This window comes from Mastigoproctus giganteus, chromosome 9 (assembly GCF_048544385.1).
Source record: "Mastigoproctus giganteus isolate SK-2022 chromosome 9, ASM4854438v1, whole genome shotgun sequence".
NCBI classification, from domain to species: domain Eukaryota; kingdom Metazoa; phylum Arthropoda; class Arachnida; order Uropygi; family Thelyphonidae; genus Mastigoproctus; species Mastigoproctus giganteus.
This window is the reverse complement of record NC_143583.1, coordinates 100,997,884-101,015,006: the sequence shown is the minus strand read 5'-3', so window position 1 is coordinate 101,015,006 and position 17,123 is coordinate 100,997,884. Positions and strand designations below refer to the sequence as shown.

Sequence of the window (17,123 nt, the reverse complement as noted above, 5' to 3'; positions counted from 1 at the left end):
AAGGTTATTCCAGAAAACGGCAGTTGAATGAAAAAACAAGGAAGATGAAAAGTGGTTCTGTGAGTTTACAGTTGGACAGTAAATGAATGTTGGCTAGTGGAGGCACGTGTTCGGATTGTTTTGAAAGAAAGAGCGCGAATTATAGAAACCAATTCAGAAGAACAGTGCCCATGGAAGCATCTGTAGAAGAGGCATGCAGCAGAAACAGTACGTCTATGAGATAGCGAGTGGAGAGACTCTGTTAGAGATGAGTCATTACTCTAACTGCCCTCTTCTGAATGGAAACTAGAAGCCTGAGAGAGGTTTTGGGGGCACCGCCCCAGATGTGAGAACAATATTCCATGGTAGGGTGGATTTGCGATTTATACAGAGTGAGCAGCTGTTTGGAAGAAAAGTAACGCCGAGAACGAAAGAGAAAACCAAGTTTTTTAGATGCAGAGGAAGCAATATTTGTAATGTGCTTGTGCCAAGAGAGAGATTAGAAGTCAGGGTAATCTCCAAAAGAGATATATCATTTTGCCTAGAAATCGGAGTGTCACCAAAGAAAAGCATAGGAGCAGAAGAATCCTTTTGCGAGATAAGGCAAGACTGAGTTTTAGAAGGGTTGAAATCAACTAAGTCGTCTTTGCCCCACTGGAGAATTACCTGAAGATCGGCATTTAAGGAATTAGTAAAAGATTTTATAGAAGTTGAAGCTGACTGAGCAGGGCAAGGTTTCTCAAAATGGAGAGTGGAATGCAATGTGCTATCATCGGCAAAACTATGGATAGCATTTCCAGTCAATGGAAGAAGGTCATTAATATACAAGAGGAAAAGAGTGGGGGAAAAAACTGAATCTTGTGGAACACCGGCATTAATGGAGAAGTTAGAAGACAGAGAACCATCTACCATCACCCTCAGTGAGCGATCAGAGAGAAAACTGGATAACCAATTACTAAAAACAGTTGGCAAACCATAAGATGGAAGCTTGTTTAGAAGACCTTTATGCCAAACACGATCTAAAGCCTTTGAGATGTCAAGAGCAACTGCTTGTGTTTCACCGAACTTTTCCATTGAATTAGTCCATAAATGGGTAACATAAGCCAGAATATCACCAGTGGATCGACACTGACGAAATCCGTCTTGGCGATCGTTGATCAGGAAGAAGGTTTCTAGGTAGTTTAAAAGTTGGCGGTTAATTTATTTCTCCATTACTTCAGAAAGAGTAGAAGTAATTGCAATAGCACGATAACTGGATGGGAGGGATTTGTCATCCTTTTTAGGAACTGGCTGGATATGAGCAAATTTACAAGCAAAAGGAAAAACGCCTTTGGAATAAGAAAGTGAAAAAAAAAGGCGGCAAAGAACAGGAGTAAGTTCAGGAACACAGGTTTTGAGAACAAGTGCAGAAATACCACCAGCACCTGGAGCTTTCTTAGCATCAAGATTCATCAAAATCCCTCTGACATCCTTTTGACGGAAGACCACAGGAGGCATTTTACCAAGATCATTAATACATGAGTTGGAAGAAAAATGAGCTGCTAGCAGGTCAGCTTTATGCTTGGCTGAAGTGACAACAGAACCAGCTGGTTTTGACAGAGGTGGGAGCAGAGATGGGCAAAAGTTGCGGCCAATAGCTTTGGCAAGAGACAAGAATGCTCGGCTACCATTAGGGCAAGAAGCAAGTTTTCTACTCTTAGCCTGTTCAAACTCTAGTTTGGACTGATTAATAACTGCTTTACAATTGTTGCGAGCTCTGGTGTAGGCAGAAAATGAAACAGATTTGGAAATAAGCCAATTACGATATGCAATGTTGCACAAGTACCACCTTTGAGGCGATAAGAATTACAGCGAGATGAGCAGTAGTTGAATCAACCGATAATCTCGATTCTGTCAGAAAACGTACATGGGGTTTGGAAGACTGCAAGTGGAAATGGACATCGTTGAGATTAGAATTGAGACCACGTATATTTGTACAATGAACATGAACTAGGAAGTGTTTGGAAGGTTTAGATCTTTTCGCAGATAAGCTTACTCTATTAGTTTGACAATTCGTGGTGTATTCGATAGTAAGAAAAAGTGGGTGGGACATGCTGTATGAAGTAATGAAATTTTTCGATATGGTGTACACATGGTAAGAATATACCCAGATCCTTGACATAACGTGGCCTCGAAATTGATCCCCCCCCCGCATCACACTACTCGGACTACTTCCAGTCACTATCTGGCAGAGTAGAGGTAGCAAGAGTATATATACACTAGCTGATCCGGAAGCCACCTAAAGAGTTACCAATAGGTTCGGTCCGGTGTACTAACTAGCGGCCGGCCTGCGAACACCGTTTTAGAGCTGTACCCTCGAAATGTAAGAAAGATTGGATCTCGCCATGATGTTCACCATAACCTCAAAAGTCATCAGTAATACTGCATGTTAGAAGAGATGGGGAAGGGTTGACCGGAACCTAGCTCTGGAGACTAAACATGGGTTCCACCACTTCAAGCCTCCGATAAGCAAAGTGGTGGTATTGCACCGGTTGATGGGTGTCATTTACCACTTAGTATTGCCTGGTAACACAGAGGGGCGGCATTCCTCCATGTTGTATGGGCGCCACACCTCTACCCTTGCTTACGTTGGTTCACACCTGGGTGGTCACCCACAGTGTGCTTGTACATGGAGGTTATACCCAGGATTACTAACAATAACAATTTATAAGTACACCTCGCTATTCTTCATTTCGGTATCATTTGTCTTTCTGTATTCTCCTCCTGGCTGCTCATTTCAATCCTTTGTTTTCCCTTAATGCCTGTTAAACTTTTCTTGTGTTAAATTTTCCTATGTCCTCTCTGAATTCTCTTTCTAATGGCTTTGCATTCATTTCTTTCACCAATTCCAAAATTTCCTATATTTTGCCTTTCTGTGTTGCTTTGTCTCTTTCCAACCTTAGCATTGAAGTCCCCATAATAATGGCGTAGTGAGTTTTCTGTTCATCTAGAAGTCTCTCACTTTCGTTGTACATTTCTTCAACCTTTTCATCATCATGGCTCGGTGTTGGTGCATGTCATTATAACCTTTAGTTTGTACCTCTTAGAAATCCTGGGAAGCAGTCTTGACACCCTTGGTGATGTATGTTTGAATTCCAAAATGTTGTTTTTATATCTTTATTATAATTATTCATAATAATAATAATAATAATAATAATAATAAATATAACTATCACTCCTTTCCATCTTAATCCTTTCTTTACAGATTTTAAAGGTTTAAACCCGGTAGCCAATATTGAGCATCTCAAAGTTTACTTTAATCTGTTGTAAGTCACCAGTTCAGTATGCACGATTATTTCATTTATTACATGGGACATCAGACCGTTGCGGCTTTGTGCTTTCCTCACATTAGTCAATTCCACTCTTCGTTAGATTTTTCTTCAAAATGTTTAATCCAAGAAACTTTTCTAACATGCTTATTTTCTCTTCTGCTTGAGGTGATCGGTTGGTGCCCCGAGGACTACTGATCGATGTCTGTTTTCTCCTTTTGCAGCCCTAGTATTGTTCCTACTGATATCTAGCGAGGAGTGGCTACCCACTAACTTCTTTGGGCATTGCGGACAGATTGAGAGATGGATTTGAGAGTAGTTTCGATAAAATTTCCCCCATTCTGTTGAGTTCAAAGGATTGAATTTTATCTAAAGGCTGTTATGTTCAATACGTTCAGGAGGATGAACTAAATTGCCTTATTTTTTTGGTGGAAACCATCGCATAATTGTTCAACTCCTCCAGCTGCACTTGAATAAGAATGCTTCTTAGAGACTGGTATTCGCAAGAGCATCGGCTGAAATATTTTAAGGCTCTTCCTCTCAGTTTCAAGCATTTTTTAAAAAAAATTATTTATGTAAAATTCATTATAGGAACGCTCACTCAACAATTAGCGCGGTAACATCAGATATCGTAATTGGTGCCGATTGGGCTACTTATCGTACCGAGATGCCAATTATCATGTAGCGCTGGAGGATGCGAAATTTTCTAACGTCATTTCCACATGTGGCGTTTTATCATGCGGAATTTGATGAATGTCTTCCTTTCAATATGCTTGGGACGATAAATAAGGCTGAATTCCGAAATATATTAAGAAAAACAAAATATGAAAGATCAATACCTTGAGGCAACCGGATGTATTTGTTCTGTTCTCCTTCAAGATGCTGCCGAGTTAAAGAGTCTCGCTGAATAGATAAATACAGAAAAGAAAAGCCAAGATGAGCCACAGTTAAATATTGAATATACGAAAATTTTAATGGGTGAAATTTCTATACTTGAACTTAATCTTTTGAGATGACTTTTGAATAATATTGATTGCCATCACAAAAAATCGGACTGAGAAAAATTTCAACGAAGCAGGTGTAAGATCTATCAGTTTCACAATAGTTTCGTCGATGTAAGGTGGCTAAGAAGTCTACACACAATATTTTACCAAAGGAAGTATTGGCGTCCACTTCAGTGATTGACATAACGACAGTTGTACCAACAATTGACCCACGCAACAATGAAACGTAGAAGCTGATGGATGTGATGATCGAATTGCGCCAGTTGCTGACACTGTTACCACCATCAATAATGAAATGGTTCTTGATGGAACTTTTCATTTAAAAGTTACCATTTTATTTTCATATTCTGTGATATTTTGGTTTGTATGAAGAAAGAGCGCAGCGGTAAGTTATGAGCATACTGTTTTTGATTTTGAAGTGGTTTATTCGATAGAAAATGCTGAATAGTTGTGTTTTTAGGCGCGTTTGTCAATGCAGAAAGCAACAGTTGTCTTCACCTCCGTCCCTCAATCCGTACGTACGATTTTCATGAAATTTTATATTTGGATCTTATAGAAAGATTAGTTAAACCAATTTCAGATTTCATTTAAACCGGACAAATAAATCTGGGTTTTCTCTTTTTTAATAAGAGTTGAATAATCGAAAGTTGATAATGGTAATTGGGAATTTGTCTAACAGGTCACAGAACAACTCGCGCATAAATGCATTCGTTTTTTCTCACAATGAAGAATCATGGTGACCGCTGTTTATAGCACCGCGTGCATCTGCACGTCGTTAAAGCGATGCAGAGATTTTTATGCATAGAAGTGGAAGCCGTAGCACCACTTCCCAAGAACTGACTCAATTAGCAGATTCATATCAGCTATCTCAACAAATGAATACTTCCTAATTAAATTTAGCGTCAAAACCTTCGTGCATTTGTATTATGGGTGGCCTTTTTCCCATGCAACTGCCTAATGAATAATAACTGCATTATTATACAAAGCGAGGTTTTGTTGAGACTTCCACCATCGCTCTGCAGACTAAATGAGGGAAGCGGCATATTATAAATCAACAGGCATTTCATGCATTGGAAATAAAGGTTCGGTTCTGAATTCAAAGGTTGGTTTCGCGAGTGTAATTATATTATTTACTATATTCAATTGCAATCCTGTCAGCTTTGCATCCTTTTCTCTGATACCCAAAGTGACGTCACAAATATAACATCACCTTTATGGAAAAAAATGGGTAAAATTTTCAATTACTTTTATTGTCAGAAATCTGCTGCAGAATTTACGATAAACAGAGAATGAAATTCTGAATCACCCCGTTACTGTGTATATAGCAAACAATTGATGATAATATCTGAATTCAGATTTGTCGAATTTTACATGCCATATCATATAGCTGGATTGTTTTCGATGAATCCTACGAGTTTAGGTGTTGTTTAAAAATGTATTAACAAAGTATTTTAATACATTCATTTTATTAAAAGTTTTCCACATAAACTATTATTGAGAAGAAACAGATTTATGTGAAGATAAAAATACTGGAGTTGAAACTGTGATAATTATGAATGGGCAGTCATATTTAAATTAATGATTTTTTATGGCCACATCTCTAATGATGGTTGAAATTCGTTTGCCTCTGTGCTGCTCCTCTGTACACGTAAACTTCCACCGAGTGGCAAGAGGATTATGTCTAAATTACATGCGTTTTAAAGGTTGGGATTTTCCATCTACTTCCATCTGAAACGGTCTTAATCACTTAAAAGAAAGAAGCGGGATTCAAACCTCTCCACCCGGCAGGCACGAGACATTTAATGATCGAGCCGGAAAACTTCTCCACGCCGTAGTTAAATACGCTGAGAAATACAAAATCCTTGGATGGGTCCTTGATTGTATCGTGGCTTTTCAGTCCCTGGTACTATTGTATGGCGAATGTGGAATTCAATTGAGGCAGCCTTCGTACTCCGTTATCGTCATCATTACCATCGTCCGTGCGAAACAGTGGGGACTTTAATTGACTGTGTTTGCCTGCCTGCCGTGTCTGAGCTACCCTAAACTCCTATTTAGCAGCGGTGTGTGCGGCGTTTAAATATCCACGGAATCATCCTCCACCGCTGATTCATCATATTTCTCAGTAAGAATTTTTTTCCTTTCTTTCTCTCTCTCTCTCCCTTCAGTACTCTATCGCCATCTGATCACTTAGCAACGGAACGTGCATCATCTAGGAGGCTCGCAAATAATACAGCGTTTCCCTTCTTGATTCAACCCACGCTTCCTTACTGGACGGAACAACACAGTCGATTAGTCGTCAGGGCGCATGCGCGCCCGTGGAACGCAGATGATCAGTGAGAAGTGCTAGAGCAGCGCGCAAGTGGTGCCGCAGCGTGTGCCAGGTTGATGGAAGAAGCCTCTTTGCTGCAGTGTTGCCTGTGAGAACTTCCCATAGGTTCCACGGTTCACTGAAAGTGTAATGGAAATTTGCTAGCGGATCCTGTGCTGTGAAGTGGATCACTTTTCCCTTCACTCTTTCACAATTCTTCTGTAACCACACCAGGGGATCAGTTACCTTGTTTACAACGAATCATACCTGCCTTGCATTTTCCAGAGATGTGTTCAATACGTCAAGGAAGAAACAAATACTGCTCTGAAGTACGGCTCTTCAGACGGCAAAAGTGCTGAAGGATTGGCACAGGAAAGTGGCCACCGATCACCCCGTTTCTTTAAGGAATTGGCTGATGACAGATGATGAAGAATTACCTATCGACATGTTGGCGAATTGCTCATCTGGTTTCCTCCCTTGTCTTTATCAGTCTTCCACAAGGTGAGTACTATTAGGTATAGACGATAGCGATGTCAACGAGTTTGTCCTCGAGGCTTCCTTTATACTGCCCTTCGAGATTTTCTTAGGGATTTGTGTTCCACATATCATTTCTGCCCTATTTGCGTCAATCCTTTCGACTGGTTGTTTTCTATTTCCTTTTTTATTCCCTCTTTTAGGCTCTCGACTTCTTTTACGATTTCAATCAGTTTTTTTTAAACCTTTTCATAGTTTCTTCTCTGTCCTATTTCTTTCAGTTTCTTCAAGGTTTTTGTTCCGAGGCGAATAAAATATGTCGTCCCTGAAGACTTCTTAATTACCTCAAACTTTTTTTTTTATAGAGGAAAGGCTTGGTGTCGAGCATGAACTCAACAAAACTCCAATAAATCTAGACCATCTTAAATGCATCTAGAGATGGCAATCGACTTTGGAAACATCGGTAAACTTTAATGTTTTTCAATATTTCTAAGCTATTTAGAAAAGATGGAGCAGACCAAAGTATTGGACATTTTTTTTTAAATATTTTTCGTTTATTTCGCAAAGTATCTCGAGGAGCAGAATGATGCTTCAAGAAGTTTGATTAAAATTTAAAGCATCTCATTTTATCCGAGAAAAGATAAAAAAGAACATTCACTTGCATTTATAAGACAGTGGTAAGAAAGATGCTGCATGTCAACAGATATGACGTCACGGTGGGTCGTTAGATGATCCCAGCTGTAAGGTGTCAGTTTCGATCCGAGTTAAGGTAATTAATGACCCCCGCTTTTTCTAGATAGTTGAGCTTCTTGCTATAGAACTTCTTGGGCTGTAGAAAAGGAATTAGCGAAAGCTCATCTATAAAATTTTGACTGTGACACATCGATTTGGTAAGTTTCTTTTCTCTTGAAGCTTTTAAGAATTAACTGTGCCAAATTTCTTTTTTAAAGAATGACTTTTCTTTTAGGGATTATTGATAGAGACAATGTTGGCAGAGTATCACTGAAGTTAATGTAATTGTAGTGGGGTTCTCGAATCTATCCAGAAGAGGTAGATTATTGTAAGTTTTGCGTCATTAGGTCAGTGAATATTGAAGTCCAACGTGTAACTCTTATTTGATTTTGAGAATCGGAATTTCAAAAACTAGGGCTTGATCAGCCTTGAAAAATTACTACCATACCATGAAGGGTGTTGTAATATTTTACTCCAGACGAGACCGATTTCAATTCGGCTGTATGCAAAAGTTCCCTATTCTAAGAAACCTTACTTCGATACTTTGTTTTATTATCATCAGTTCTCACAGCGACCTTGGATGTGCATACCTCATTCTTCACTTCTCATAAGGCCTGGACTTCATCTTCCAACTATTTCAAACTACCGATTTCCGTATGAGTATTTCATCATCAAACCATTTTACCTTATTCCGTGACACACAATTCCGATCTTATGTCCATAATACTTAAAGAAGAACTAAACTCTGGCCAGTGCATAAATTCATTTGCATTCTTTCTGCATTTTGGACCAGGTTAAGGAATAATAATTTATTGATTGCTAAATTGGAAATTTCCGAAAAAATTACTTAACCTTTTGTAGATAATTGCACAGCCAGGCCAGCATTGACTTAACAAAATTAATTCCTGCATTGTAGCTACTTTTAAATACTGTTGTAGGAAGGGAATGGTAAAACTCTATGGATTTGTTGTCTAACAGTGTAAAATGCAATTGACAATGATAAACAATCAAAGCGAGTAAATCCATCAACATTCTGATAAGTAATATTGCATTGGGAGAAACGTTATGGAAACTCTCAGATAAAGGCTCGTACATCTTAAATTATTAACGCATATTACAATTTAAGAATTAAGTCCGTGTGGCGTCAGTGCACTGTCTGTAAATTGCATACTGTGTGATCGGTTTGTCTGGTTTGAGGGATGAAAAACAGAGGCCAACTAACTCAGTCACGGAACAGCGTGGTACAGATAGGTCTCGCCTATGATCAAGTTATATTCTTCTCCTAAACTCAAAATCAATCCCGGAAGATGTTTTTCAACATAATAACCCGAAAGTAAACAATTTTAGTTATTGGGACTGTTTTAGTCTACGTGTATCAATTTGTCCTTTCACACGAATAAACTAATTCAATATTTCAAGAGGTAAAGTGTCATTTATTAAAGTTTTCTTAAGTAGTAGTATTTCCACGTAATGCCCTTTTCAAGCTTAATTAATGCTGTTTAATTTTTAATTTTTCCTTCTACCTTCTGGGATCGCTTTAACAGCCATATGTGCCTTCTATTAACGCTAACCACCTTAACAACAAAAACGGCATCGTTCTAGAAAATAAGCTTTCGACCGTAGTGTTGAGAACAACCGAATTAGAACTGAATATAAATCACATCGGAAAAACTTTTTGTTGAGGTGATAATGGAAACCAAATGCGATACTCTCCCATGTCATGAGATCATTATGGATGTACTGATAACTCTGTTGGCTGTTGTAGTATTTGGGTTTTAGGAGCATCGGCGACTAAGGCCATATTGCTCCTTGTATATTGGCTTAAATTGCACTGTAAATTGCGTGTGTATGTTCTGTGGTCGATTTTCTGTCTGCTGAACGAATAACCCGAGTTTCCGGGAGAGAAAACCGTGCTGCCCTCACCTCAAACCGACTAACTCAGCCAAGTTGTGAAAAAGGCTAATAAAAATTCCTCCCGTCATCGAAGGAACTTGAACTACTCAGGTCTTTTCCATCCGGTGTGGGGAAGACGTCTTTCTCATCATCTGTGCTACCCATGAGGGCACTAACTCTACTGTCCGTAGAGTTCGTGCTTAGCAAATCTGGGATGAAAGAAAGGCAAACTCACCCGCCCACTGAATGTATTACCGACTCAATCAAAATAACCAACCACTACCAGCTTTTAAGCGAAGTTACTAGCAAAAATTTAAGGCTTCTTTCCCTTATAATTTAATTCGATCACATCAGAGTCGCTCCCTGTTAACCGCTCCTGGGAAGGAGTCTTACGGCTTTATACTCCTCTGAAAAGACAAACCAACTTTTAGAACACGTGTAATTTACAGACTCGATATACCAATGTTGAATAGATTGAGAAAGTTAAAATTAGGTATGTCTTCCATCTTACAGTGACAACCTTCAAATGATTCATCGTCAGGCGGATTTGTATGTCCACGCTCATCAAGCTTCCCACGAATTCTGTTAGGAATTATTAACGCCACTGCGGCAATCGCGCCCCAATTCCATTAAGATTTACTTTCGACCACGATTGCTCTTTGGCTTACCCTGACTTCCGGACTCTCACATACCAACTTCCTTTTGCTCCTTCGTTTTCTTTTCTTTTTAAGTAATCCCTCTTGGGAGCGTAATTCTAGATGCTGCTGACACTTTCGCAATCTTGGAGAAAGAAGCAGTTCATGTGCTTATGGTTTCATTGACAGCTTTGAAGAAGTGTCTACAAGATTAGACTTTCTCCCTAAGAATCGTACACGAGCTACTCCCATTGAAATTTATATAAGTTACGTGTATTATATGAAGGCAAAATTATTGCCTCCATATAACAGTGATTTTCACTCTGTTCCAAAAATTAAAGTAGAGAGAGAGAGAGAGAGAGAGAGAGAGAGAGAGAGAGAGAGAGAGAGAGAGAGAGAGAGAGAGAGAGAGATTGTTATTTTACAGGTTTATTAGGCATATCGGCACCGATTATTTCGTTCAAGTGTATTACATATCGCATTATGTTAATGAGATTATTACTTAGCCCTCCTCCCCCGATGTATGGAGTACTGTTAGATTAACCTTGTTTTCCCAATCCATCTCAGCGTCTTATAATCACATTATAGAAATATGAAGCTGAGAGGATTTAATGGCTCGTAATGAGTAGCGAATGAATACTTTCAGTCAGTATGTGAGGTCATTTGTACACCGAATAATCAGTTCTGTAAGTCACCATGATGTCTTGACCAAAGAGAAGTTAGAACTTCTTTTTTTTAGAACTTCTTCAAAAAGAAGTATGGTTTTAGAACCATACTCCATGCGCTTATAGTGTCAGATGGTCAGTAGTTATCAGTTTGTGTGTTAAACGCCAAAGCAACTAAGACTATGAAGTTTCAGTGTATTGTTTCCGTAATTGCGTGTATTCTTCGGTCGGTCTGCTAGCCGAAAAATTCTAGTTTTCGAGAGATGAGGTGGTAGTGCTGCACCGGTTGATGACAGTTATCTACCACCTAGTATTGCCTAGTAATACAGATAATCGGCATTCTTACGACCTCTGCTTATGTTGGTTCACATTTGAGTGGTCATCTCCAGTGTACTAGTGCCGTCTTTCAGGATTTGCACATGGGGTTATACCCAGGGTTACTGACAGTCCGTCCCACCATTGGGAAGGCGCAAGCAGAGGACGACCGGTCTTCACTTAAAGTTGGTCCACTTGATTCAAGTATCACCTGAATATCAGTACCATCAGCGTTTTAGGCTCCCAGGTAGTAATCCCAACTTTTCATACCAGAGAGAATGCCTGTGACAGCCTCAAGGACCATGCAACAAAGATGCAACCTTCGCCTGAAACTCACCAACTCATCCATGTTATAAAAGAAAAAAAAAAGAAAAGTGCCCATAAAAATTCTGTTATTGAAAAGATTCGAACTCACGCCTTTTCCACCAGCTGTGAGATCAATGCGATTATAACCACTATGATACCTGCGAGGCTCTCAGCCCTCGTCACACTGGGAGTTATACAAGATGTCCTATTAAAATGTCAGCAAACTTTGACATATTTCCGTAATAGGGAATTTAGCAATATTGGACCTTGTTATACGGGAAGGAACTTCAGAATTGTATGGAATAGATGTAATAGCATATTCTACAGCTAAAAACAAGAAAAAAGTTCCTGTAAACATATCTCAAAATATCTTTATTTCTGAGATATTAAATATTAATCATAAATGTCGTTTGACGCGATTTTGTAACCGCGTCAAACGACAAAACATTTTTATATTCAGATTTCTGTCATGAAAATATAACTACGTAAAACGGGCTTTAAACAACAGGAAACAGACGATACACATCGAAGTGAATATTGGTGTTCTACCACACGAATCATAACAATTTGTTGTCAGTGAACATTGTGGAAGAGTAAGTACTAGCAGAAACAACGCATCTTTTACTTGAGTTATAGATCCAAGCTGTCTCGTTGTTTACAGTAAGGCATTTGTTAAACTGACATTATGCGACTCAGCGAATTCCAAATTCTAAAGTATTTGTAGGTGTGGATAGAAAACTTAGAGAAACACTGAGACAATTACAAGTAAACGCTGGTAGAGCGAGATTTTGAAGAACCTCAAACGTTGAAGAGCACGAAGTATCTGCTTCTTGAAGAGCAGATACTTCGTGCTCTTCAAGTATCTCCTATCACAATTACCAGAAAGTTGTCATAAACGTTTAATCTGGAAGCGTATGGAAGAAGGAGAACAGCAATTGCATCCACTGCGCAGTATGCCTATACAAGAATGTTGCCACAAGATATGAATAAATGCAGAAACCATTGCCATTAGTTGATTTTTCAGTACGCGTGATCATTAGTTTCTCAGTTATGATCTGGTTACAGATGAATCACATTTTACAAGAAATGGAATTCTCGACTCTCGAAATAGTAGTAGCTGAGCCAAAGAAAACGAACAAACGATTGTGAGCGTTCATTGGCAACATACCTTTTAATGTTTGGTTTAGTTCTTGGGAATTAATCTTACTGGACCTTGTTTTTTTTCAAGGAAGGTTTTTAGGAATGGCACACCTACATTTTTTGCGGAACATTTTATAGTAACCATTTCAAGAAACCCCTTGAAAATCTGCAGAGGATGGCTTTATGCATGATGGTGGCGCAAACCACTTTATTCGCGAAGTTTCTCACTGTTTGATCGAAATGACCCTGTGAAGAACAGCAAGCACGATCACGCAACCTCGCACTCTTAAAATTTTTGTGTTGGGTCACGTGAAATCCATGGTTTATTCTACGCACGATACCGCACAACACGAACTCAGAAATCGAGTTTAGGGACTCTTGAAGCGATAAGACTTGTTATAGAATCAGTTTTGTTCAATCGCGCAGAGTTCAGCGCGATTGAACAAAAGGTCTTTGAATAGCATCAAAGTCCTTTTAAAGGTTTATTTCAATTTATATTTATGAGTAATTCCTTATAAATGTAAACTGATATGATTTTAATTAAATTATAAGTAATTCCTAATATCGCTGAAACAAAGACTTTTGAGACATGAACGTTTATTCTTATTTTTAACTGTAGAACATGCTCCTATATTTTCTCCATACAAATTGGTAACAGTCTGTATAAGAAAGTCCACAAATTGGACAGTGGCGAACACTGGACCATTAACGTGGGTAAAACAGTCACAAAAATTGGAGGACGCGTTGTACGTAGACAGGTGAACTTCGGACTTTGGAAAGACAAATTTTATGCACAAGCTGTTGAACGAAGTTGCATACTGTGACAATATCAGAAGATGGCTCACTCTGGAGATTGGAAAGTTTGAACAGTGGGTCACGGCACGAGATTTTATTTAATTATTCGTTTCAGTTTAAAAATATGCATCAAGACAGCAACCAGCCAGAAGGACAAATCAAATATTAACATTAACAAAATATTAACAAAAAATTCACTTTCAAATTAATACAAAATAAAATCTAACGCGAGTTAGAAAAGAAGATAATTCCAAAGTCAAAACTAAATATAAGCAAATGAATCTTCAAGCATCCCGGATTCCTTTTGCGTGCAAAATATGAGTGGGTCGATTCACAGGCTATTAAATATGTGTAAGGTAATTACGTGGAAACATTGTGTTAATATATTTGTAATTTGCTTTTGATATTCGATACTTTTGAAGTCTTCAATTTGGATTGAAGGCGACAATTGCGGGGATCGAAGGAGCATCGACTCTATATGAAAGAAGCTGGCACATCGCATCTAACACCTTTTTGGCGAAAGCCATTTGAGATTTGTCCACGTTTCACCCAGTGTTTTGATGTTCCAATTTCAGTCGGCATCATACTGTATTATCAGAGCGGATGAGTAATTTGATGTCATCTACATAAACGAACGGCCTCCGTAGCCGAGTGGGCAGGAGCGGGAGTGCAGTAGCACACGCTCTTTGAGTAGACCGGGGTTCAAGCCCCTGACTGCTGAATACGGTCGATCTGCCAACCCGCACTGGACCAGCGTGGCAGATTATGGTCCATTTCCCTCAGCATGAATTGTTGAGGAGGCTTCCACCCTGCAGTGGGTTGATAATGGCTGCACTTTACTTTACTTTTTACATAAACGAAGAAATTTTGATGTGTCACCAAGCAAGGGACCATTGCTACAGCAAAAAGCGTTAGAGAAAGAATACCTCACCGGAGAATAGTTCATGTGATCTCAAAATGTTGGTAAAAATTATAAGAAAGTAAATGCTTGTGCTTCTTCAATAATTTGGATAAAACAGTTAATAGGTTTCCGAGAAAATTGAAATAAAATTGAAGTATGTACAAAGAGCACTGATTGATAATACGTGAAACTTAGATTTTATGGATACCACTTCAAGCTGTGATCTTTCGTTGAGAGCTTCCTGAATGTGAAATAAGATTTGACATTCAGAAATCTCAAGAAGATTTGTAACCGTCGACTAACCTCAAAGAATGATATGCAGGTAAGGTGGCGTTTGCCCGAAAGTGTTTCAATCCTTCACTGATGATTTTTTGAAAATCTTGAATAGGGAGCAGCCAATTAAAATGGGTTTACAATCTTTGGACAACTTTGGATATCCAATTGTGAAGTTCGGTTTGACAAAATACATATATTGCCAAATCATCGGTAGAGATGCTGTCTGATAATTTCCTGGAAATTATGGAAATAAGTCGATAATATATGGAAAAAAATTTAATTATAAAGAACGGGAATCCATCTGGTCCTACGATAGCTTTATTCTTCATCCTATTAATTGCACTTGTAAGGACTTCTTTAGAGAGCTGGATCGTTCTTAATTTCGATCTTGGAAAACCTTCGTTCCACTTGGGATTTATCCATGGCTGGATATTTTTGAGTTGTTCAAGGGTCTTTATTGCCCATTCCTTAAAATATGATTAGTCATTTGCCTGTTTATTTATAATTCTTCTGCTTCTTCGCAACATTTTAGCGTTGTCCAATTGTAGGTGACTTTTTAAGCCACTCTAGAGAAAAAAAAACATTCTAGTGGTTTATTTTCAGATGGCATAATAGGCGGAAGTGGACAAAATACAGTGTGTGTGTGTGTGAGGTAATCTCACGAAGAGTGTATAAGCTGTGTAATTAGCCGGACGTGGAGTTTTCTTCGTCACATATGTGAAATCCCGGCCGCATAACGATATACATGGAGTTTACAGACGCGATACGCTGACGCATGCTGGCCTGAGTTGGCTGCGCAAATTCTGAACAAATGACCCCCTTCTATTGTGGATTAAGAGGAACGGTCGAGAGATATTTGTACCTTATTGTGTATGCAAAGCACACAACCGTGATGGTTTCGGAATAAACACCTGTAATACGCATCCAGTTCACGTTTCCTAAGATCAGTTGCCGGATATGCGGATTTTACTCGGATGTTCCAAGGAACGCAGGTAGGACACCGCCGCTTTAAATAATGCAAGTAGAGATTCAAACGCTTACTCAGAAGCCTGTCCACAATGTCGTGTCCTGGTTTTGAGAAAAATCGATGTTGGTAAGGAATGGTATTTCTATAAATGATATGGTAATGATAGAGATGATCCGAAAGGACCAATTTCTCAACGATCCATGGAGGAAGATGAACATTTAATCTTAACGATTATATCAAAGTTATTAATTTCACGGGCTTAGAAGCTTCACCTACACAATATGAACTAAAGGTTATTTACGGTTTAATGGTTTCATTATTGTTGTCCTCATCAGATAAGCATTTTCAATTAATTGGTGATGTTTATAAATATCACAGTTGGAACAAATAAAAAAATATTTTTTCAGGCGACACTTTTTGTTTTTTTTTTTTTTAGTAGTAAAGCGCTCGACGTTCTGCACATGAACAAATGTACTCAAAAAATCCATGAAATCCTACGAGAAACTTTATCAGTCAAAGCATCAACTTCATTTAATGTGTTTATTTCTGCATAACGTTTTGCGATGTAAGCTTTGTTTGCGATATGATGAAACGAAATTCGCGTGGAAGCTTTGGTATTTCTTTGCTTTCTTCAATGACCATTCCCCCTCAGCCTCTCGGTAATTCGATATCTCGCGAGGTGCATTTCAAATCAACGCCGGCTTCCATCTTCTCTCGCCTGATCGAGCACATTGCAAGGCTCTCGCAGTTGATTCTTCCTCAAGATTCAGTGATCTTTTCCATATGCAAAGAGGGCGAAAAAAAGAGAAAACCTTTGGTGATCGGAACTCTATCCGATCAACGACAAACTTTCTTAGAGATAGAGTTAAGTGCAGTTCAACTAAGGTTTCAGTCTCGTAAGGTTAAGTTTATTATTAGATGGGAACGGGTCAGTAGAGATGCGCGCGAAATAACGAAAGAAATATCCCAGAACCTAATATTTATGGCGTCGTGCAGGCTCTAATAAGCAGTTTGCAGAATTCTCTACATTCATGCTAAGTATTGGGCTGCGATGAGCCAAATGGTTAATTTCACTAAATGGACGAATTTTCAAAGTATTTGTCTGAGGTTATTAAATAAGCCACCCAAAATCCTTTTTTAACCATTAAAATAGAATATTAATTTTAATTAATATTCTATTTTAATGACAAGCGCCCAAAACTATGACCTGCACTATAATGGAACTGTTAAAAATAACTCTGTAAGTGATCATGCGGTTGAAAGATAAATAAATGCTATCTCAGCGAGCAAATCCATTAAAGGATTAACTTCGAAATCATCCTGCTTAGCAGCGAGATCAGTTTAAGTGCATCAGTATTTTACGCCTGATCTCAAGCGGAGTTTAGTTCAGAACACAAGCAGAACCAAGTTAGTCTGTGTGCCTAA

At 38.6% G+C, this 17,123-nt stretch overlaps 1 protein-coding gene across 8 annotated transcripts in view; it reads left to right on the top strand.

Annotated features, from left to right (window-relative positions):
• Nucleotides 1-6,661: 6,661 nt before the first annotated feature.
• LOC150080594 (neuronal acetylcholine receptor subunit alpha-7-like) overlaps nt 6,662-17,123 on the top strand; it is a 267,604-nt gene continuing 257,142 nt past the window's right edge. For all 8 annotated transcript variants that reach the window (XM_090381719.1, XM_090381717.1, XM_090381718.1 and 5 more), the window contains exon 1: nt 6,662-7,100. In XM_090381719.1, the coding sequence (XP_090237845.1) occupies nt 7,022-7,100 (79 nt within the window). In that variant the 5' untranslated portion in view covers nt 6,662-7,021. The remainder of the gene's footprint in view (nt 7,101-17,123) is intronic.